Source organism: Girardinichthys multiradiatus, chromosome 21 (assembly GCF_021462225.1).
Source record: "Girardinichthys multiradiatus isolate DD_20200921_A chromosome 21, DD_fGirMul_XY1, whole genome shotgun sequence".
NCBI lineage: Eukaryota > Metazoa > Chordata > Actinopteri > Cyprinodontiformes > Goodeidae > Girardinichthys > Girardinichthys multiradiatus.
The window spans coordinates 12,695,380-12,719,511 of NC_061813.1; the positions used below are offsets into that span (position 1 = coordinate 12,695,380).

Sequence of the window (24,132 nt, forward strand, 5' to 3'; positions counted from 1 at the left end):
ACTGCCACTGGCAGTCAGGAAGTAATGAAACAGAGCGGAAGATCCTAGGAGACCAGACGTACAGGGGTTGGACAATGAAACTGAAACACCTGGTTTTAGACCACAATAATTTATTAGTATGGTGTAGGGCCTCCTTTTGTGGCCAATACAGCGTCAATTCGTCTTGGGAATCACATATACAAGTCCTGCACAGTGGTCAGAGGGATTTTAAGCCATTCTTCTTGCAGGATAGTGGCCAGGTCGCTACGTGATCCTGGTGGAGGAAAACGTTTCCTGACTCGCTCCTCCAAAACACCCCAAAGTGGCTCAATAATATTTAGATCTGGTGACTGTGCAGGCCATGGGAGATGTTCAACTTCACTTTCATGTTCATCAAACCAATCTTTCACCAGTCTTGCTGTGTGTATTGGTGCATTGTCATCCTGATACACGGCACCACCTTCAGGATACAATGTTTGAACCATTGGATGCACATGATCCTCAAGAATGGTTCGGTAGTCCTTGGCAGTGACGTGCCCATCTAGCACAAGTATTGGGCCAAGGGAATGCCATGATATGGCAGCCCAAACCATCACTGATCCACCCCCATGCTTCACTCTGGGCATGCAACAGTCTAGGTGGTACGCTTCTTTGGGGCTTCTCCACACTGTAACTCTCCCAGATGTGGGGAAAACAGTAAAGGTGGACTCATCAGAGAACAATACATGTTTCACATTGTCCACAGCCCAAGATTTGCGCTCCTTGCACCATTGAAACCGACGTTTGGCATTGGCATGAGTGACCAAAGGTTTGGCTATAGCAGCCCGGCCGTGTATATTGACCCTGTGGAGCTCCCGACGGACAGTTCTGGTGGAAACAGGAGAGTTGAGGTGCACATTTAATTCTGCCGTGATTTCGGCAGCCGTGGTTTTATGTTTTTTGGATACAATCCGGGTTAGCACCCGTACATCCCTTTCAGACAGCTTCCTCTTGCGTCCACAGTTAATCCTGTTGGATGTGGTTCATCCTTCTTGGTGGTATGCTGATATTACCCTGGATACCGTGGCTCTTGATACATCACAAAGACTTACTGTCTTGGTCACAGATGCGCCAGCAAGACGTGCACCAACAATTTGTCCTCTTTTGAACTCTGGTATGTCACCCATAATGTTGTGTGCATTTCAATATTTTGAGCAAAACTCTGCTCTTACCCTGCTAATTGAACCTTCACACTCTGCTCTTACTGGTGCAATGTGCAATCAATGAAGACTGGCTACCAGGCTGGTCCAATTTAGCCATGAAACCTCCCACACTAAAATGACAAGTGTTTCAGTTTGATTGTCCAACCCCTGTAGCTTCCCAGGTGCTACTTATGGACACAGCAGCCAGGTAGGCTACACATCACAAACTGACTTTGCTTACATAAAACATCGACCTGTACGAAGCACAAGGCGAGATATCTTTGTTAACCTCCACTAGCAGTCATCTAGGAATTCACAGAGCCATAGTTACAGCGTAACTTCTGTTTTTAGCTGTGTTGACCATGACACAAGCAAGTGCTTCCCTTCAATCAGATCATTTTCCAAAAGCCTTGAATATTCCAGTAATTAAAGCTCTTTTAAAAGAAACCAAACCCCAAATCATCAATAAGTAATACCAGGCCAGATATCAAATCTAACATTACTGGCATAGATAATTAAAAAGACAATTTATGAACAAATTTAACACTTTAATGTAATAATCTCTGTTGTGCTTTCCAGTCACGCTTTAGAACCCCACCACATCACTGATACTGAACTGGTAAAAATTGTGTCTCATACTGTGCTAAACTGGTTTAGACCGTATTTGGCAGGTAATTCAAAATCTTTCTGAGTGAAATTAAATTGTGGAGTTCCTCAGGAGTTCATTCTGAGGTCACTTTAAATGGTGAAATGGTAAATGAACTGAACTTATATAGCGCCTTTCCAGTCATACAGACCACTCAAAGCGCTTTACACTAGAGCCACATTCACCCAAACGCAGTCACCAACGCTCACACATTCATACACCGATACACAGATCGGGGAACTCCACAGTACAAAGCTAACGCATAAAGGCAAATTTATAGCGGTTTATACACAAGGCAAATCGAAATGCTTTACAAGATAGGAAAGGAATGAGCTTAATATGTCATACACTTAAAAGCATTGCATAGAAGACACTAATGTTGAAATACATCTGTTAAAGGCAAATTTAAATCTGAATTTAGATTATGGTCTAGTTTGAAATTTAGTGGTAGTGGGCTAATAATGAGTTCTGTTTTGTAGCCACATGACCTAGAATGCTTGTAGTAACAGCTTTAGGGTCTAAAGGTCAAAAGTTAGATTATCCATTTGTCAGCTGATGGTTTTCAAAAGGTGGACAATAATCCCAAAGTGTAACAATGGCTCAAAGTCCAAACCTCAGAATGATTAAAGCTGCAACAGAACCTCTGCAAACATCCTCTTTCGTTAGGTATCACAGTGACTTCAAGTTATTGATTCTAAAAGTTACTGAATCATACAAAACTATATTTCTTCTCTATTAAATTTTTTTTTTTACCATGTCTTAATAAGAAAATCTTTAGAAGTGAAAGAGGTTACACTTAGTTCATATGGATTCATTCTCATTAAGAACAGACATCAGTAGTTCCGGGTTTGCAGATGAATAAAATGTAATTTTCAGAGCGATAAAAGACTCAGTGAACAGAATCAGAAAAGTGTGGGGATGAATAAGATGGGAGAGATGTGAGAGTGGAAAAGGAAATCACATCTTTTTATTGGAAAGTGTCAGAGATCACAAAGCTATCACAATAAAGTATGCAAAGATGATCACATAATGAAGTTAGAGGTGAATAGAAATTCACTACAGTGAGCCAAGGCAGATCCACTTTATAAATGTATATTTTACTCCTGCAGTCTGGCACGTTATAATTTAATGTATCAATCCAAAGAATCTGATTTCCTCCAGGTTGATATTCAGAAGCAGTGTTTGCTCTGGACTTGCCGTTCCACCTGCAGAGTAATGGGACAGCGATACCACTGGGCATGAGTTCCCCGAATGAAACGGACAAAGCAAACCTATCTGCACCGAGCTGTGAAGCACAATTACTTATTTAACATGTGGAGGAGCGCCGTGATCCATGGATAGATGAAAGTCATACGCTGTCCTCGATGCAGTAGTAAGGCATTTTAATTTAATTCCAACAATTTCAGATTCATGCTACTTTAAAATGTATCCCGGTTCTATTGTCTATTGAGGAGACAGCGGTGACATGTGTTCTGAACGCACGTATTTACGCAGTATGCCTACAGTTTGATGAGGTTTACAGCACTGGAATAAGTTAAACATCTGAAGGAGATCAAAAACAACAGTGTGACTTCAGGTCAGGACATTGCACATGTAACATACAGCATTTTTAAGAATCCGGTCCAGCACAGTACCTGACGACGACCCAGATTCTGATTCTTTTAAAGACAGAGCCAACTATTTACAACAAAAAATAATAATAATAAATCCTCACTCTGAAAATAAGTAGCATCGAGGAGCCGAGTATCTCTTCTGTTTCTTAAAGACAGATAAAACGGTGCAACACTGTACAGAGCTACGGACCACTGCAGAGAGGGACACAGGGTGTCACTGAAACGCGCACACACACTAACAGTAGCCACTTAAGTTCACTTTGGGCTCATGATTTACAGCAACACAGAGCTCAGAGGTGACAAAAAGAGAGTCCGGTCCAGGTCCAGTCAGAGGTTTATATACAGCCGTCATAATAGTCATTATTGGCATAAATGCTTTCATTTCAATGATACTTTTAAACTGTTCTTTTTCCAGATGATACAACTTCAATTATATTTCAAAATAATCAGCAAGTGCACAAGTTTGAATTTATTGAATGTTTTCTTTCATGCGCAGAAAACATATTAGGTGCTAAATATTTGGGGAAAGGTACTAAACAAAGATGCACCTCAACAATATCAACAACATTCTGGCATTATTCTGGTGGGATGTGTGAATAAGGGGCTCATATAAACTGGCTGGTTTCCTGGTTCAGCCCAGGCTTTTAAGCAAAGTTAATCATTTAGTTATTTTGAGATTGGGGCCGTTGTGAAAGCTTAACAAGAGCCTGTTTTATCCAGATTTCATGGGTTTGGGGATCATTGTCCTGTTGGAAAACCAGTTGTATCCACGTTTCAACCATGTCACTGTTCAGTTGAGGTGAAGTTGGAGAATTCATTATTCTACCCACTATGTACCAGTACCACTGGCAGTGAAACCCTTGCATCAGCATGATGCCGCCACCACCATATTGGACAGTTGGTGAGGTTTTCTTAGGTTTCAAAATCCTCGACTCCTCCAAATATTTTCTCCGGTTTTTGACTGAATAACTCAATCTTTGACTCAACTGAAAGTATTTGTGTGTTTTTTTCGTAGTTTGCACCCTCTCAATAGATACTGGTGTGAACCTCCCTTCACTGAGGACAGTGGCGCTGGTGTTCAAGCATTATCCAGTGCATAGCAGGCTTGAGTCTTGGTCAGTCGCTCTTTAACATTCTAACCAATTTCCTTGCGCATGATTTGGCTCAGATGGTTGAAAAACTTGGATAGATGTGGGGCATCCCAACAGGTCGATGATCCCAAACACATCAAAACAGATTTTGGACTGGATAAAGATGACAGACATTAAGAATCTGGCATGGCCCTGACCTGCTTCGATACAGAGTTTGTGCTAGGAAACCAACCGGCTTAAATGATCTTCTCCAATATCACTAAGAGTGCTCAAACACCCAGCCAGAATTAAAAAACCCTGTATATATACTTTCGACCCTGTTGGTTGAGGGGAAATGCTCAGTAAAGTCCAACCTGTGCACCCAGTACTTCTTTCTATTCATTCCACCATGAAAATAAAAACCGAGCAGCTAACGCATGACGACTGGATGCAAACTGCTCACCTGCCATTATTGCTTCACTCTTGAACACCTCTTCATCCTAGTAGAATAAATCCATGTCTATAGATTAAAAATCTCCTTTGTAAACACAGAAAAAGGCAAGTAACAAAATGTTGGACAAAAAAAATAAAAATAAAAGAGAAACATGAAGGCTAAATGTAAACTGAAAGCATCAAAAGGGACGTGGCAGGGGCACAGATTTGTTGCGCTGGAACCGTTTCAAGATGAATCGATCCATGCGGACGCATGTGATATGTTTGGTTCTGTGACCGGAAACACACCTTATAGGATAAAAACAGCTCAGAGCTATGCCATATTCACCAAACTCCGCCTCCCAAAGGGTGGTTAAGACACTGAATCTGTCACTTAATCAGGCCACAACATCATATATACATATTCTACACACTTGCTGCACTTTTAAATTGTTTACCGACTGCTTTTTAAGCAACGTTTGCAAACATGCAGGAGCAGCTGTTTGGCAGTAACTAAAACAGCAGTGACGCAAGCAGCGGTCTGCACACATGGAGTCAAACATGTACTTCTACAGAGAAATGGCACAAATTCACAGTCCATGCTAAATAAAAAGGGGTCCAGATGAGACGATCGGATCTACGGCCTCACACACACCACCTGCTGTAACGATGGGTTTCACACCCTCCAAATACGAGTCGCTTGAAATGTTTCCCAGAGCAAAGGTGCTGGTGTGTTTGAGGCAGCAGGGATGGGTTCTGATCCGTCCGATCACTTCTCCTGCAGCAGGGCGGGGATGTTTATGTTCCAGCCGATGGCCTGCCGGTCGAAGCCGCATGTGAACAGGTTGCACGCCTGGTTCTCCTCGTTCCACGCCGTGCAGCACACCATTCGCCTGTGACCCTGCACGCATACGGACATTTATGGTTCTTAAAAAGCCAACAGGATGTGGGTCGTTCTGGCCCACTTTGTTTTCTGCTTACCATGCGGTTGCTGCGTGGAAGTCTGGCAAGCCTCACTCCGCTCATGTCGAACAGGCGGACTTGCCGATTGTCGTGCGGCAGAGCGATGATCCTCTGGTTGGCCGAGACGCTTATCCTGAAACATCACAGAAGGTTTCACTGTGCAGCAGATTTAGTTTGCAGAGTTCTGTTGCAATAATGGCAAAAAGGTCCAACAACTCAGCAGTTTCTGAATGATTTATTCAAAAAAGTTGCACAGGCCCAGGGATATTTTTCCACCACAGCCTAGCACTTTAATCAGCGACCACTGAAACTTTTGAGGCGTTGAGTGACACATGTGGTCCACGGTTAGATTTCCCATCTCAGGACGTTTGCTTCATCTCTTCCCCCATTCTCTCTCTACCCAGTTCTGGTCTAAAACTCTTTCCAGTATTAGATTATCCAACTGTAATAACAGGGCTTACTAGAGCTAGAAACGCATTTCTCTGCACAGTATGTCTAACTAATAGGGGCTAATCACAAAATATATATTGTGAAGTTATAGCGGATCGTCTGCTTAGTTTATTTCAATATTTATGTCATGTGAGTAGTACTGAAATCTCCTTTTCTTTTTGTTGTATAACTGGAACTGTTTACTTGTATCCATCTGTAGAGAGTAACACATGGAAGAAGGTGGGCATCCAACCCATGGATGCCCACCTTGGATCCAGCAGTTAAATCAGCTCTAAATGAATATAAATAGAACTTTGAATACAAAGTATAAATAAAAAAAAGAAAAAGAAAATGAGAGACTGCCCCCTCAGACCCCCCCCGCCTGTTAATTGATCCACTTATTCAGAATCCCACCTTTCACCCACCTGTTGACAGCCGAGTCAGTGCGGATGGTTGTTATTGGTGACCTCATGTTCTTCAGATCCCACACCTTCACTGTGCGGTCGTCGCTCCCAGAGACGACGTTGTCCCCCACCGTGAAGACGGCAGACGTCACCGTGCTGCAGAGCAAAACAGACCGGGGCAGTTAGACTTGAATACAATACCAGGGCAGCTAGAATGATAATTTATTAAACTACTTATCCCCAGTTCATACAAAGGGCAGAGAAACCCCCAGCTGTGACAATTTATTGCTGCAGACATCAGTTTTTATGTTTCCACCAGAAGAGAAGCTAGGATGTTTTGTACTGGGATGTATGTTTACACCCCTACTGTTGCTGCAGGATGAGATGCATCTCCACGTGCATCAAAGTGATGTGCCAGTGATATGCCAGTACACTGGAAGCCACGGAGAGCGCAGCATCTGGGAGATAAAATGCATTTTCTCCATTTAAAAACATCAGCAAGGTGACGCTATCTGGATGGAAAGACACGATGCCAGGATCTCGCTCCTCAGCTGTAGGTGTCAGAATGTGACACAGGAAAAAACATAAAATATCTACAGCATTTACACATTGTCTCATACTTTCCTTCACATAGTCAAACGCTATAAAGCTATATAAACCTGAACAATGGGACTAAACATATGAAGAGAAAAAGGATAGATTTGCAGCATATCAAGATCAAGTCACATCTGCCACACTCTAATCATTGTTTTCCTCCATTTCCCATTTTGAAGAGTGGCTAACGTGTCACATTTTTACCTTAGGGAAACAAGAAATGTGTATTGCAAGGTCCTACAATCCGTGATATACTTGTAAGAAAGCATAGAATAAAATTACAATTATGCGCCAATTCTGTTCATTTTACAGGATGTTAGTGGTGCCAAACCTGTAAGGTTAAGGGGGCTTATCTTTCTGTTTAAAGGATTTTTGCAGCACTGGTGGCCTTTATTTTGTCTATTGTTGCAAAGTATGCAGTAAATATGCAGAGGAAATGGGGTGAAGAGAGGGGAAGGCATGAAGCACATTTTGCAGTACCAGGGGAGAGCTGCATAGAAGGCCGAAGCCTCTCTATAAACTGGCCGTGTGCTCTACCGCTGCGCCAGCGCCGCACCCAAGAGGGCTCATCTTTCTTAACACAGGATTTTCCACCCACTATATGGATGTTCTCAAATTAGAAAGCTGGATTATTCTCATTTTGTTTCTGTCAGATTATGCTACTGCATAAAGACATGATATTACTATAAGGTTTCGTACACCAACAGGGTGGAGGGTGCTGCATATTTCGTGCCTGACAACTTTACTAAACTCCATTATTCTTCTGAATCTTTGTAGAGCGGTGGATCCTGTAAAGATCTAGTTGGAAAGATCTACTGACATCTAGTGGCTCATATGGCGAAATGCAACCAACCGAGTACCTCGAACTGCTCATCAATGTCATCAGCAATAACAGAGCTGACATCTTGTCCCATACATGCTACTGTAGCAATAAGATGGCATGATGAGGGCGACCTGCAATGTTGTCTTCAGTAAAAATGGAGCCAGCGTTTAGCTTGTGGATTATGGATGACCATCCCAATGTGGAGGAGGGATGGTGAAGAGAACCTACGGAGTTCTGGATGGAAACATCTAGTTCTAATTAAACACAAATATATCTGCTTCAATCAAAGCCCAAATATGTTGGCATGTTAACTACAAATAGTTAAATTTTTTTTGGTTTGTTTTTTTTAAATGACTGAAATCAAGAAAAAAAGGCATCTACTACAACAACACTGATTGGTTCACAAGGTTTAAAAAAAATAATCAAATTTTCAGGGTTCTCTTTGTTGCTTTAATTAGTAACAGAAGACCTCAGTACTCTCATCAGTAGGCCTGTAACAACAGTCACAACATTTTCTTCTTCTTGATAGTATGAATATGACATCACTGATTCCAGGGGACTTCTGAAACCATTCTTGTAAAGAACTGGATGCAAACCATCTTTAGATCTTGATTTTCAGCACCATCGTCAGTCAAGATGAAAATCAAAAGATGAAAATAGGGCGTAAAAGTCCGCCTGAAGTTGTTCTACCAATGCGTTGGGTCAACAGCCGTGTTAGACGCAAATGAACCAGTGATGTTCTCTACATGGGTATCGTATCTCCATCCTCCCTTGGCTGCAATGCACTGCTCCACATGAACCCACCGAAGACAGGATGAACCACTCATTTAATACACTCTTCATTTCTACACACCATTACTGTATGTCAGTCACTTTTTCCCTTTAGCTCCAGTCTATTCATGAAGGGAGGCATACTAAAAAAAAAAAAGAGGGGATTAATATAGTAAATAGTCTTCTACCACACACACATAACTCTCTTTTTAGCTTCTACATCTAGCCTTTGCTGCTTAAACGAATCACCCCCTTAATTTAAACTGACATGGCATTAAGGGCTAATTAGCGACCCAAACCTGGCCCTATTAAAGGCCGGGGCACAAGGAAATTGCTGCACGGATGCAGGCACCTCCTGCCCAGCTGGGAATACAAGAGGTGCAGAGAGACAGAGACGGGGGACGATGGGAGGCGAGCTAGGCGGGAGGTTAGCACGCAGCGTAATCAGACAAGGTAATTGATTAAAAGGTTGATTAAGGTTAAAGGCTTTTTCACAACGACAGTGAGAAGGGAAGGGGTGGGGGTGGGGGGGTCAGTGGTACTTAATGCTCGGTTGGTCTCTGACAGCCAAGGTCAGAGACCTTCAGACTGAAAGACCTGAGGGCCAAAAAATGAAGAAGCAATCATTCTGGCGTTAGTGAAGGAGAAGTGAGGCATATTTGAATTTTATATACCAGAGTAAAAACTGGAAATGCAATGCTGTGTCATTACAGAAGAATTTCTAAACTAGATCAGTCTTATAAAAGTGTTTACACTCCTTGACCATTTTTACGGTTTGTCACGTTGCATGTACAAGGCTGAGTGCATTTTATTTGGTTCTATGTGTTAAACCAACACGAAGGGGTGGATAACTGATGTAGGAAGGAAATGACACTGTTCTCAAATATTTCTTTACCACTTGTGTTCAGCCCCCTTGATTCATCTTCTCATCCACTCAGACCAGCTTCACTGTCCCTGCGGAAGGAGAGCACCCTCGCAGCATGATGCTGCCATCACCATGTTTGAGAGTAGAGATGGTGTATTCAGGTTGATGTGCAGTGATGGTTTTCTGCCACACAAAGCGTTTGGCATGTAAAGCGAAAAGTCTGGTCTGATCGACCAGCAGATTCCACGCGTGTTCCCGAGGGTTAGGGTGAATGGTTTTCCAGCTTTAACCATTAACTCTCCAATAACGTAACTTGCTTGAACGAGAGGCAGCATAAGCATCTTTAATGGACTTCTGGAAAAGTTCTTGCTGGAATTGTAATCCTTTTTGGAGCTGCACCATTTTCCACTTTTTTATTCTATCATCTCCCTTGTTGTGATACTCGGCGGGGGCCAAAAGTGGTCCGGGGGCTGGGAGTGTGAGTTTTTCCCCCTATGGCAATATGACTCTTCTCTTATAAATCCGCTGAATAAATTGGTCTTTTGTTTGCTTCGATGTCGAAGCATATGGAAAATCTCACAGAATCCTAATATGTTAGTGTTTAAACACAGATGTCAATGAAACAAGTCAGATGGAGACTAAGTGGATCTGTTAATTCTCCAATGCTGCAGCAAAGCTGACAGTCCCTGAGAACACACACACACACACACACACACACACACACACACACACACACACACACACACACACACACTCTATCGAGTGCAATCAGAATGTCTGAAAAAGCCGTCGATGGGATGGGAGACAAACCTGACACGGCATCCCGTTTGTAAAACAAGTGAGCTGTCATTTCTTGTTTGCTCTCGGCCGTTTTGTTAGCTCACGCGTGGTTGTCATTACACTGCAATTATGGCGGGGTGGTGGGATGGAGGGTGGATGCTGCACTTTTAGCTGCCGAGCTCCGCTGTCAGGGAGCGTTAGCCGTAATTGCCGGTGAAGGTGGTGGAAACGAGAGGCTGTCGCCGCCTCCAGCTCTCCGCTTGCTCTGCCTCTATTAAACCGTTCTCATTTATCTCTGCGACTGCAGCTTTCGCAGGAATGATTGCGCGTTTATGCCATTCATGTTGCAGCATTATGCCATAAGGAAGCTCCAGGGAAACAAGTGAGAGAGACGGCAGCAAATACAGCTCACTGCTAACAAGTAGTGACAAAGAGTGAACTGTGGATCACGTTGGACGGACTCAGACGTGACCCATTAGGACCCAAAGAATAAATCTTGTCTAAAATGTTAACTTTACTAATCATATGTGGGATACGTTTCTCCCTGATTTCGTCAGACTCAATTTAGGAAATAAACAGAAAGTAATGTACATAAAGTGGTCAGTTAAGCAAATTAAAAGTCCAGTATCTTTAATAGAATGGGCTACATCTGCTGAGTTTTATTACAGCTTATTTGGAATTTTACCTTCTAAAAAGGACGTTTTTAAGGCTTTTCACGCTTTCCCTGTCGTCTCCAACTCAAGATGAACCATCTGGTCCTTATCCAAAATCAAGCTTGTTCTTCCCAGAGGCATTGCATATGTCATGTATTGTTTGCTCAAGTACAACATAAATAAAATGGAAAATGTCTCTCAGAAAGGTGCCTTAGGAGCCATTCATCAGATTCAGCTGTGTTAGAGAAGGGATGCATGTAACGTTGCAGGACATTAGCTCTAAAGGACTGGAGCTGAGCACCCTTGACCTACAGAATTTGATTATCTTGAAAAGGTTTTATATTTTTGTCACTCATTTCAGAAAGTGAAACTTATAATTATATAGATTCGTTACAAATGAGGCCTTGAAATATTAAAGTTAAATATTGGAAACACCTGAAAAGATTTCCTGAGCCTCTAAATGAGCCTCTACACAATCATGGGGAAGACTGCGCACTAGACAGATGTCCAGAAGGAGGGTAAGACACAAAAGGCTATTTTTAAAGAAGCTGGTTGCATACAGAGTCCTGTATCCAAGCATATTCATAGAAAATGGAGTAGAAGGAAAAAGTGTGTTAGGAAAAGGTGCATCAGCAACAGGGATAACCATCCAGACCACTTCACAAGGAGTGGACTGAGGCTAGAGCCAGTGCAACAAGAGCCACTACACACAAATGAGAAGGGCCATCTCTTTAAAATGACGGTATGGACACAAATAAAACTCAACAACCTTAAAGGTCAGCTTCCAGTATTCAGCCTGACGATTCATAAAAGTACCAGCAGTAAAATAAAGGTCTAACTGCACTAAGTAAGCTGTTGAATAATACTTGTCAGGCACTGTTCCTAAACAGGACTGTACAGGTATTTTCAAGCACAGGATTACTTAATAACTCAATGTTCAAACTTCATCTGTCATTTAGAAGCAGCAGCAGACTAACTGGAGGTTGTGGTAGGTTAGTTGCTCCGAAATGCATCAGGAAGGGCCTCATGGGAAGGACGTACGGACGGAGGAAAGAAGGAGGGCTGTTAACTGTGAAACACTGGTGTCTAATCTCATTACGGCAATTGTCTATGGGAGGGAATTAGAGTGGGATCTGCAGGAATTATTCATGTTGGGATTGTATGTAATGAACTCGACTTAATCCCCCGCCTGTAACCAAAGGCTGCCAGAGAGAAGCAGCCAGTGAACACATGTAGGCATGCGCATAAACATGCACACACACACACACACACACACACACACACACACACTACGCATCTTATGGCTTTTAAAGAGCAGTGCTGTTGAAAGCCACAGACAAGCCTGACAGCAGTCGCTTTGAAACGAGCGGCTGCAATTGAGTGTTAACAGCGAGCGAAGTGCCAAATTACACAGAGTGGGGGATTAACGCTGAAACGGACAGATAAATGAACAGGAGAGCGAGGGAGAAAGAGAGGTGGGAAGAGGCAGCGATAGGAAACAAGAGACGCAAACTGTCGAAGTGAGGAGAAGTGCTCAGTAATGAATGAAAGGCAAGTGGAGGATTTGGCTTAGAGCAATAAGGTCTGCAGATTAATGCTACAGGAAAGAGGAAAAGGTAACTGGAGGGAATCGCAGGAGTGGGAGATGAGACAGCACCACCCAGTGGGCACTATAAACACTGCTATGACGATTCTTTCTACCCATTCAGACACCCCATCAGACTTGCTTCATAGAGAGCACGCCTGCACTACGGTGCAGCTTGGCAGCAGTGGAAAAATCGGAAGGATGTAATCCCAAACCTTCAAGTTCCAGTGCAGAAGCAAAAAAAAACAACTGAAAGATCAGTTGTGTGTGTGTGTGAAACGGAGACATAGACTCACTCTGTGTGTCCCTGGAAAACATTGACAGAGTGGATGGACGGGTCCCTGAAGTCCCACAGTCTAAAAGTTGTGTCCCTGGATGCAGTGACCACCAAGCGCTGGGTGGGGTGGGTACAGCAGTGGGTCAGCTCCTGGTCATGGCCTGCAAAAAAAAAAAAAAAACACACACAAACATGTTTCAGAACCATAATAAGAGATTGCTGCCTGGCTTTCAAAGGACAACCTACTAAGCTGCTAGTCCTGCTAACCTTGTTTTTACTGCATCAACAGGACAGCATTCAGCGCCTTGCAATAGGATTCATACCCCTTTAACCCCACGGCTTTTGATGACATTACAACCAAACACTTCAATGTATTTCTTAGAATGTTTAGTAATAGGCCAGCACACAGTGCATAATGGTGAAGTGGAAGAAAACTGATCTATGGTTCTGAACATTTTACAAAAGAATGTGAAAACTGTTTCATGCATTTGCATTCAACCACCTTGAGTCATCTTTCCATCAACTCTAACCTGCTTCCTTGTCTGTGCTGAGAAAGAGAAGCACCTCAGCATAATGCTGCCACCACCATGTTTCACCATGGAGATGTGCAATGTTAGTTTTCTGCCAGAGATGTTTCAAATTAAGACCCAGAAGTTCCATTTTGGTCTCCTTTGACCAGACCTTCTTCTTGCAGATGTTGCTGTGGCTTGTAATAAACTATATATGGCTTTCCTTCAGCAACGGATTCCTCATTGAGAATTTCTGCAGCTCCTCCAGAGTTACGATAGCCCCTTTGCCTGCTTCTCTAATGGTTTCCATTCCCAGGCTTTCAATTTAGGTGGATGACCAACTCTTGGTAGGTTTGCATGTGCCCATTTTTAACCCTTTTCAGAAGAAGGATTGAACAGTGCTCCACGAATATTTAACATTGAATTACTCACAGTTGGCTTTTTAAAACATTTGTTTGCACTTATTTAGGGGCATTAACTTAAAGGTGGCTATATGCAAACGGATAGCACACTGTTCAGATTTTTTTTTGATTAAAATTATTTGTGGTTTACATGTTTGCTTACATCACAATTTTACGATCTCATCCCTTCTTCTGTACATTACAGTCAATTTACATCACCTCGCAAACATTATTTCACAACCATTACAGAGAGGGAGGGATGATTGGTTCTCCCTAAACAACATCAAGGATTAAATTGTGAAATCAAAACTTTCTAAAACAGGAACTTTGGGATGTATATTTGTCGTACCAGAACAAAAGGAAAAGAGACGGATATGAATGGATACAACAACCTAAAACTAGACAAAAGATGGTCGAAGTGGTGTAACAAAACTAATCCATCTTTCCCATCTTTTCAAGAACATACTCTTTTGTAGTCTTATAGCATAAGTGATTCTTTCCATCTTAGAAATATCATAGGTGATGTCGAACCATTCCTCCACTGAAGGCCTCTCTCGTTTCAACCATTTCCTCATTATGGCTTTCCTACACGCAGCACGCAAAATCTGGAATAAATATTTATCACTGGAAGAGACATTTCCTAATGGTAGAGCTCCTAGATATAAAGAAACAAATTCAAAAGGAACCCCCGTTTGGAAGACCCTTCGTAGAATCTCACATACCTCCTTCCAGAAAGGGAGTAATATTGGACAAGACCAGAATATGTGAAAATAATTCGCCTTGAGACCTCCACACTGTCTCCAGGATATTGATGAATTGGTGTAGTGACCCTTTTGGACTGGAGGGACAAAATATCTAATTTGGGTTTTTCAACAAAACTCTCTCCATACTATCGAGTTTGATGTTTTCCACTGAATGTTTCCAATCATCTTTTCTTATTACCAGATTTCCTTCCCTCTCCCATTTCAGTTTTACCTGCGTAGAACTCCCTTTCATCTGTTGTAAACCTCTATATAGTCTTGCAATAGTTTTTTTTCCTGAACTTGAAGCGTAGGCATCCATAAATATTTTCAATATATCACTGTCCCAGTGTTCTTGTTTAATCTCTTTCCTGATTTGCTCAATACGGTGACGAACCTGTAAGAATCTATAGAAATCAGCATTGATTAAATCAAACTGTCTTTTAAGGCTTTGACAACTGTTCACCGACCCTTTACAGAAAAACGTACAATACGCTGTTAAACCACGAGTTTTCCAACTATTAAATCTTGCATCCATATTTTTATGCATAAAGTCTGGATCAAATAAGCACCATCGCAATAATTGTATCGCCTCTGTCAAATGATTTGTATTTATTACCCTTTTCCATGTCTTAATTGATAGACCAATCCATGGGTTCCCCAGACTAGTTAACTCATACATCATTCCCTTATCCCCTAATGCTGCTTGAATTGGAAACTCTGCCATTATGGCCCCCTCTTTCTCCATCCATCTAGCCTTGTACTCTGGAATGAATCTAACACACTAATGGTCTGAGCTGCGCAGCTGTATAGTAATCTCTGAAGCAAGGGAGCGCTAGGCCGCCCTCATTCTTTGCAAACTTTAAATTCCGAAGTGTAATTCTTGGTCTTCATCCCTTCCAAATATACCTCGATATGAGTTTATCCCACTCATGGAACTGTTGATCAGGTATATCTATTGGAAGGGACTGAAAAAGATAACCTCGGCAGAATTATCATTTTCACAGATTCCATACGGAAACCAAAGGTAAGAAATGGCACTGAGTCCCATTTTCCTATGTCTTCTCTAATTTTGTTGATCAGGGGGAGACATTAAGTGAGTTCAATTTTGCCAAGTCTTTTGGTATATTGACCCCCAAATACCTAATGAATTTAGCCTCCCAGTTCAGTTTGTACTTTTCCTTCAAATTCTTTGAGGGACTTTAATTAAAACCAAGAATCTGTGTTTTTGAAACATTTAATTTGTATCCTGAGAAATATCCAGAATTGAAAATAACAGCTTCTGAGTTAGAGACTTGAAAATCACTCAGTATACTCTTAAGGCACTGCGGATCAAAAGTTATCAAAAGCTTTTTCATACATGAAAGCGTGTGGGCGTGGCCAAGCCTCAAAATATGACTTCTTGCCATAAAAGATGAAACTGTTATAGTTTCTACAAGGAAAGTCACAGACAAATGAAACCTTCTGGGATTGATCTGCCTCTGGCCCTGAACAATATTCACTGATCAGATAATGACATCTTCGAAGCCCCGCCCCCTGAGAACAGGAAGTGTCATGTTTTCCTTTAGAGAATCAATGTTTGATGTTCTTCACCTAATCAATGCTAAACTGTCCCAAGTAACAGATAACATGATGGTCTTAGACAGTCGCCAGTATTGACTGCTTTAGCTGGAGGGTGTGGCTATGATGGCGTGGCGAATTCTGATGTCACGCCACGGCCATACGTTTGGCTCTAAATTACACATGCATGATCCGATTCACTCCAAAATAAATGTTTGATCTTTGTCAGCCCCCAAACACCTCTATTGTATTACATTGGAATTTGGATCAACAGCGCCCCCTAGGGCACTTCAAGGGCTATAGCTCCCTCATACATCATCGCATCCACTTGAAATGTAGTATACATGATCATGAGGTAATGATGGACATTTTGACACAGTCAATAGATGACATCACTTTAGCCCCGCCGACTAATAAACAAATGAGTGTAGCTTCCATCTGGAAGGTCTGATTTACTCCAAATTTTAAATGCTTCTCGCCAGACCAGAACTCTGCATGATTGAAGATTATATGACATGTCGCTCACAGTCCCACCTAGTGGCGATGTGTGGAATTGAACGGCAGCCTCGTTGGTGGCGTGTAGCCGGCGATGCCAGGCTCCTGCGGTTGCTGCACAGGCCGAGTTGCGCTGAGGTGCGAGGGCCTTCAATGCTGCTTGCAGCTTTAATTCTGCTTGCAACTTATCTAGTTCTTCCAGGTTAGATTTCTTTATGTGGGAGCTGTAACCAATTATCTTGCCCCTCAGCACTGCTTTACATGAATCCCACAGTATTGGGGGTGTAACTTCTCCATTGTCATTCAGTTCTATAAACTCAATAATATCCTTCTTAAGTTGGTCCTTCATATGATTCAATATATGAGTGTTCAGTCTCCACAGAGTGCTTTTCTGGTATTGGTTGAGGTGTAATTTTAGATATACATGACCATGGTCTGAGAGATCCATAGTCCCTACGTCACTGTCGATAATTCTGTGTAGATCTTTCCCAAACATTAAAAAGTAGTCAATCCTCGAGTATAATGAGTGCGGATTAGAAAAATAAATATAATCTCTCTTTAGGGGATTCAACTCTCCCCAGACATCTATAAGACCAATATCCTTCAATGCCAGATTGAACATTTTGTTCAGATGATTGGACTGTTGGACTATGTTTGAAGAGTCAAGATTAGGATTTAATCTAATACTGAAGTCCTCACCACAAATTAATACCCCTTCTGGGTCTGCTATTATCAAATCATGTATTTGTCTATAAAACCTCCAATCTGAATTGGGGGGGCAAATACATTCAGTAAAGTTATCAATGATCCATTTAAATTTCACCAGAATGTATCTTCCTTCTTTGTCTTTCTGTTCTAAGAGGGGTTCAAAGGTAATTTTACTGGAGATTATTATTGCCGCACCTCTCCTACGATACCTAAAGCCTAATCTTTTTAATTTGGCATGCTCTGTATCTGAGAGATGGGTTTCTTGCAAGAACGCAACCTCAACTTTTTCTCCTTTCATTTTGGTCAAGATCTTACTTCTTTTGATAGGATTGCCTATGCCGTTTACATTATAAGTTGCTATTTTAACTGCTTGCATTGATTGACCTGTATTGAGAGAGAAAGAAAATCTTCCCACCTCGACCAGTATGATTACTAATAACCGAACGTATTTCAAGGAACATCCCAAAAGCTGCAATGAACGGCAGCAAAACATTAATAAAAAAACAACACCAAAAACACAGTAACAAGAAATAAGAACAATTCCAAAAGTGGGGTCTCTATCTCGACCCTTATTAAGCCCTGATGATAGGAGGCTTTGGTGGGGAAACCTCCCTCACAAACCAGTGTGTGAGGGCCCTCAGTCATTTGTAGATCTTCAGACAAATTGTCTTTCTTCCGGCGACTTGAGACAGGAGACCAACATCCCGACGTTACAGTAGACTCCCATTCTTAGCCTATAAAATAGAGCTTTAACATGTAGAATTTGTCTGCAGTCTGTCTTTTCCTCTAGTAGCTGTTTGCCCCGGGAACTCCTCGTCAGAGAGGGAGAGAGAAAAAAAAAAGAAAACAATAACAGATAACACACCCTCCTCAGGGATTACCAACCCCCCGCGTTTATACTGGGTCCTGACGTCTGAAGGCTTGCAACTTTTCTACATAGCTCACCGCTTTGCCTGCTCCCCCACGGTTCCATGCTCTTCCGCTCGTACGCCATGTGAACCTCAGAATCTGCTCCAGCAGGGACTCCGGTTGTTTAATAACTGTCACCGGAAAACCCCCGTTTACCATGTCCCCTGTCGCTTCTTCAGCTGATCCGTATATCACTGTCCCCTCCGGGTAAAACACTCTTAGCCGGCCCAGGAACGGGGTTTGAAATCTGACTCTCCTCTCCCTCAGTACCGACTTCGCTTCGGCGTATTCCTTTCGTTTTCTCAGTACCTCTGGTGCGTAATCATGATCGAGGTTAACATTTTTCCCGTGGGGTAGAAATCCCCACTTTTGCCAGGCCAATTTCAGTAGTTCCTCCTTCATCCTGTAGCTTGCCAATTTAACCACAATGGACCTTGGCGGGGCTCCCGTTGGCGGCGTCGGTGCCAGGGCAATGTGCGCTCTCTCCACTCGTAATTCAAAAGAGCCTTGGAGAGCCAAGCCCTCCCGCAGCATACGCTCAACAAAAATTATCATTGACGAAGAACCGTCCTCTGTGCCTTCTTTAACACCGTGGATTCTGACATGATCTCTTATTGATCGACTCTCTAAATCAGTCAGCTTAGCGTCCAACTGAATCTGTAGCTTCAGTAAGTAGCTCAGTAACTGCTTCTTCTGCCACTTGAATTCTAGATTTTCAGCCTCCTCTATTCTCGTATTTGTTTTATTTATTTCTTCGCGAATCTCTTTCATTTGCTGACCATTGTCATTCCTGAACGCTCTTATTTTTCAGAATAAGGCCAAGTCCTGCATCTTCTATCAGCTCCTGACCGTGGTCTGAATCCGCGTCCTCCATTTCTTTGCTAGCCCGGGGCGTCTGGCTAGTTTCTCTCTCAGTAAACTCCGACTGCATCGACTTTTTCAGCTTATATTTAGGCATTCTCAAGACCCACGCTCTTATAATCACCTATACTTTCGTTAGTTTAATATTCGGGTTATTGTGGCCAATTTTCTTTACCAAATGCCGGGAGCCACTCTCCTATGCTGCCATCGCCTCAATCTTCAAACTGGAAGTCCACTCTTCAGACAAAAACCAAAACAATTTTACACATCATCCTGAACCAACCATCCCTATGGTGAATCAAGGTGGTGGCGGCATCATGCTGCGGGATGCTTTACTTCAGCAGGGGCAGGGTAGCAGCTTAGAGATATCTCAAGTGGGTTGAAGACAAATAGATGCTAAAGCTTTCAGATTTTTATTTGGCGTGTATTCCTTTCCTTCTTCACAAACACGTTGTGTTGGTCCATCACAAAATATCCCAATAAAATATACTGAGGTTTAAGGAGGTAATGTGACAACATGTTAAAAGAATAACTTCTGGACACCCAGGAAATCAGGCCTGAAGTCTACACGGCAAAAACCAAGTATGTGTTTGTCGTTCCATACAGGAGAAGCTTTAGACACGCTGCGTAGTACGTTTGCTGCCTGTTCTGGCAGCCTGGGCTAAATCGCTTTTTGTTGCAACTTCATATTTAACCTTCACAACAGTCTGCCGTCAACAGTCTGCCTGGATTTTATTAGTTACCTAGTAATGCCATAAAAGCGTGCCATTTCTTTTTTTTTTTTACATTCAGGAACAAAGGTTGAAATTTACAGCAGTCATAAACTGAAAGATAGTAACAAACAGCAGGTTTTGTCCTCTGTTTGACTACAGGAACATGTGATTCCTTCTCTAAATGCCCCGTCTGCTCCTGACCGACAGCGTCCTGTACAGAATGTAGCCACTAAAACATTTTACTGTGCTGTACAGCGAACACAAGCCATCAGCCAGGTCACATACCGGTCAGTGTGTGAACCAGTTCAGATGTCTCCACCTCATACAGGTTGGCAGCACGATCCCACGAAGCTGTCACTATCTGCCGGCCCCCCACCAGCCAGTCGGCTGCGATCACCACACCCTGGTGGCTTTTCAGGGTCGCTGTGGCAACTCGGACAGTGGGGACCTCAGAGGGGCCATCTCCATCCACCTCACCCTCTTCTCTGTCAGACGAGTCCTGGTCGTCGTCACATGGAGCCTGTAGAAAGAAACGATACTGTTGAAACCAGATATTTACATACACTGAGTGAAAAGGCAAGAACCATTTTTAAACAAACCTCAAATCCTGACAGGTTTATTCACAGCATCTGACTTAAGTGGAGAAAACTGTGAATTTATTTTATTGTGCCACCTCAAAACACACTACTACCATGTCTGATGTAATGGGAACACAAATTAAAAAGAATATTGGCCATATATCTGGAAAAAACTTATGGACCGCCGCAAGTCTGGTTTACTCTTGGGTACACAATTTCCAGATACCTAAAAAGCGCATACTACTAAAGAAAAAGGATGTGTTTTGGGTCTTTTTATAATTTTACGTAAATATCTGGTTCCAACTCTACGCCGGAAATGAGAAGCTCTCAGCTTATGTCTTTAAGATCTTTTTTGCCCGCTGCAGAAATCTCAGTCCGAAGCTACTTACACTGACATCTGGTGGCGGCTGCGGGGCCGGCAGCTGCACCATGTAGCGCCATATGTGAGCCGTCTGGTCTCCAGAGGCTGCGCGAAACACAATGAAACACTCGTCAACACAGATTTCCATCCATACACTGCTGGAGACAGCAGATGTGGCAGAAAACATCTGAGAAGATCAAACCTGCTGACACAGACGCAGCTTAAATCTGAAAAAAAAAAAAAAAAAAAAAACTTTGAGGCATTCGGATCCATACCTGTGAGCGCCATCTGCTCAGTGGGGTGAAATTTGATGGAGTTGACTGTAACACAGATGAAAAAAGATCAAAGATTCATAAAATGCTGATGTCATCCAAAAGGTCTCAGAGGTTCATTACAGAAAGATTATTTATTTCTTACAAAATTCTTCGCATATTAGGAGATAACGCAGGACAGATTCATTTCTTCATACATACCTGATCCTGCATGGCCAGCATACCTCAGCAGACACTTGCCAGTCTCTATACTCCACAGCAGGGCTGAGTGATCTGTCAGGGAGGAGGAGACAACATGAAGCTCCTCAGATTGTCACGATGTTTAGATTTGGATTTCTAAATTAGCGGGATTTATTTGGCTGGACAAGCCTGGTCTCTTCCTAAAAAATAGCATTTTGGTTAAACCGTGTACCAGCAGAGGCGGTTCCAAGCACCACCGGCTGTGTTCGGGTGATACCGAGGTCCCAGATGCCGTCCCGATGGCCTATGTACTCCTTGAGCAGCTGGCACAGAGCGCGGGACCCTGTGGTGGCTTTAAAACTGGAGACAATCTGCAGAGAGACGGAAGAAACGTGGGTGAGGATGGAGGTTGGATTCTGGTTCTTAAGTACCCCATCTGTAAACACTAACCATTCACTAATTATTGACAGAACTTAAACCTTTTCCACATTTAATCGCATCACAACCACATGCTTCAGGAGTTTATGTGACAGACCAACACAAAGTGGAGCAACAACTTGACCTTATAGCCTTCAATATGTTTGTCAAATAAATATCTGAACAGTGTGGCGTGCATGTTTATTTATATCATCCCTGCAGTTTTCTCTAGCCATTTTCCAATCAACTCTGACCACTTGAAAGGCCCCTGCTGAAGAAAAGCGCTCCCCACAGCATGATGCTGCCACCATGTTTAATAGTGAGAAAGGCGTAGTCAAGGTGACACCCATTATTACTTTTTTATAACTGGACCACGGCTCGTTGTAAACTGCTGACAGGATTTCCTATTGCTTCCTGCCTCTCTCCCATGATGACTTCTGAGGCTGGACAGAATTTCATTTAGGGGTACCAGAATATAGAGGCACATCATACTTGTCAGACTTTTATGTGTAAAAGGTTTTTGAAAACAATGTCAGAATCATGTACTGCTTCCTGTTGGTCCACCAAATAAGATCCCAATAAAAGAAGTGAGAAGTTAAGGTGGTGTGAATACTTCTGCAAGGCACTCTGTGGTTACACCAACAGAAACATAACACAAACAAGCATACCTAAATGAATTAGTACCCTAAGTTGAGTTGCACTTTAATACACCGACTAATTGTCTAAATGCTAAACATAATGTTGGCTTCACTTTTCGAGGAATGGCCGTGTTTTGATTTCTGCTAAGAGGAACAACGGATTAGGTGGAACTCGGTATGTTGGATACCTTGATAAAAGTCAGCTTTGATGCTATTCCTGAGCTGTTCTGCACCACGGCTGAACGCCACATACAACCTGACATGCCTACTGCAACCGCACTCAGAGGAAAAGTTTGCAATCCATTAAAGCTAAAAAAAAAAAAAAACCTACTGAGGTGACTTCTGCTTCCTGACGCCATGTTTCTAACAGGATAAAATATGCTCGCAACAAACCTTCAATGATCAAATATGGTCGGGTTTAGTTCTTGTAATAAAGATGGGAACATGATAACCCAAGTCATAAACAGTGAAAGCTAAGTGTGTGCAACGACCTGCTCTGAACTCAAAGAGAACGTTAACATCAGCTCCTCTTACATAAAGATGAGGTCCAAATTAGAGTGTCACATGTCTAAAAATACCATGAGCTCTGTTTGCACGTAGCCTTCACTGCTGCAGGCGCCCACACAGAAACAACCTCAAGAGCTAAGTTTGATTTCTATTTTCACAGAGCTGTAGCAGCTGAGAGATAACATGCTGCAGAGAGCAGGCACATGACAACAGCAGGAGGGTTAGATCCCTGGCAGGGTGGTAGACACAAGAACTAATCATCTGGGTTGAAGGTGTTGGACCCAGAAATGTTAAGAAACAAAGGCCATTCCAATTAGTGCATATTATTAGTTTTAACCCGACTCAGTTTAATAGCATTAAATTCAGGATTCTGATGCAGCAGCTGTGTAATTTATAGACATCCAACAGGAGGCTATTCTATGCCATTCTACCATTGATCCCCTGGCCTCCATTTTGTTTATATTTACTTTCAGAGTAGAATTGGATTCTGTTTCTTTATCTAACAGAACAAGAGAATCACCGACCGGGTTAACCCTGGTCCGACTACCACTACCTACAGAACCTTCAACTCTTATTTGCACCCAAGGTAAAGACTCGTTAAAAGTCTTACTGGAGCGGTGGTTCTGTACCAGACTTATCCCAACAGTAATGAAAAACTATTCCAGGTCAGTGATACTTGAGGGGCCAGTAATTCTCTAAAACATGGCCTACAGGTGAAGATGACATTAATGGACTTACGAAAGTTCAACATTTGCTACATAGGAAAAAGCAAGTGAACCTCTGTATTTATGATAGCTTAAAAGAATAAAAAACATGGAAAAAAGCTTTCAGATTTTAGAAAGGTGGCAAAACTATATGGTTGAAATACTGGAAAATGTCCTTAAATGTGCCTTTTAGTGTTTTCATCAGCAGAGAGATTCCTAACCTTTGACCAGCAAAAATAAAAACTCATTGCCGTTCCAAAAAGCTTTAGAGCATAAATACACTTGGAAGAACACATTATTGTAGACAGATGAATGAGACAGCAGAACACCAATGTCCTTTGGTACTTCTTTCTTTTCTGGATTTCCTAATTGATTTTAAGTCCAGTTAAAGTATCCACTGGTTCAGAGTGCTTTTTCTTTCACCATCTCTTCTGTCTACAGCACCAACCTGGCCTTTAACCTCTGATGACCGACAGCTTATATTCCAGTGGGTAGTGTGGTTACTAGGGATTGG

At 42.4% G+C, this 24,132-nt stretch overlaps 1 protein-coding gene across 1 annotated transcript in view; it reads right to left on the reverse strand.

Moving 5' to 3' along the window:
* Positions 1-2,745: 2,745 nt before the first annotated feature.
* LOC124857919 (WD repeat-containing protein 37-like) overlaps positions 2,746-24,132 on the reverse strand; it is a 29,927-nt gene continuing 8,540 nt past the window's right edge. The window contains exons 6-14 of the mRNA XM_047349503.1: positions 21,585-21,723; positions 21,374-21,445; positions 21,176-21,220; positions 20,929-21,005; positions 20,247-20,481; positions 13,085-13,226; positions 6,739-6,873; positions 5,903-6,017; positions 2,746-5,822 (exon numbers count right to left, since the gene is read on the reverse strand). Of these exons, the coding sequence (XP_047205459.1) occupies positions 5,691-5,822; positions 5,903-6,017; positions 6,739-6,873; positions 13,085-13,226; positions 20,247-20,481; positions 20,929-21,005; positions 21,176-21,220; positions 21,374-21,445; positions 21,585-21,723 (1,092 nt within the window). The 3' untranslated portion in view covers positions 2,746-5,690. The remainder of the gene's footprint in view (positions 5,823-5,902; positions 6,018-6,738; positions 6,874-13,084; positions 13,227-20,246; positions 20,482-20,928; positions 21,006-21,175; positions 21,221-21,373; positions 21,446-21,584; positions 21,724-24,132) is intronic.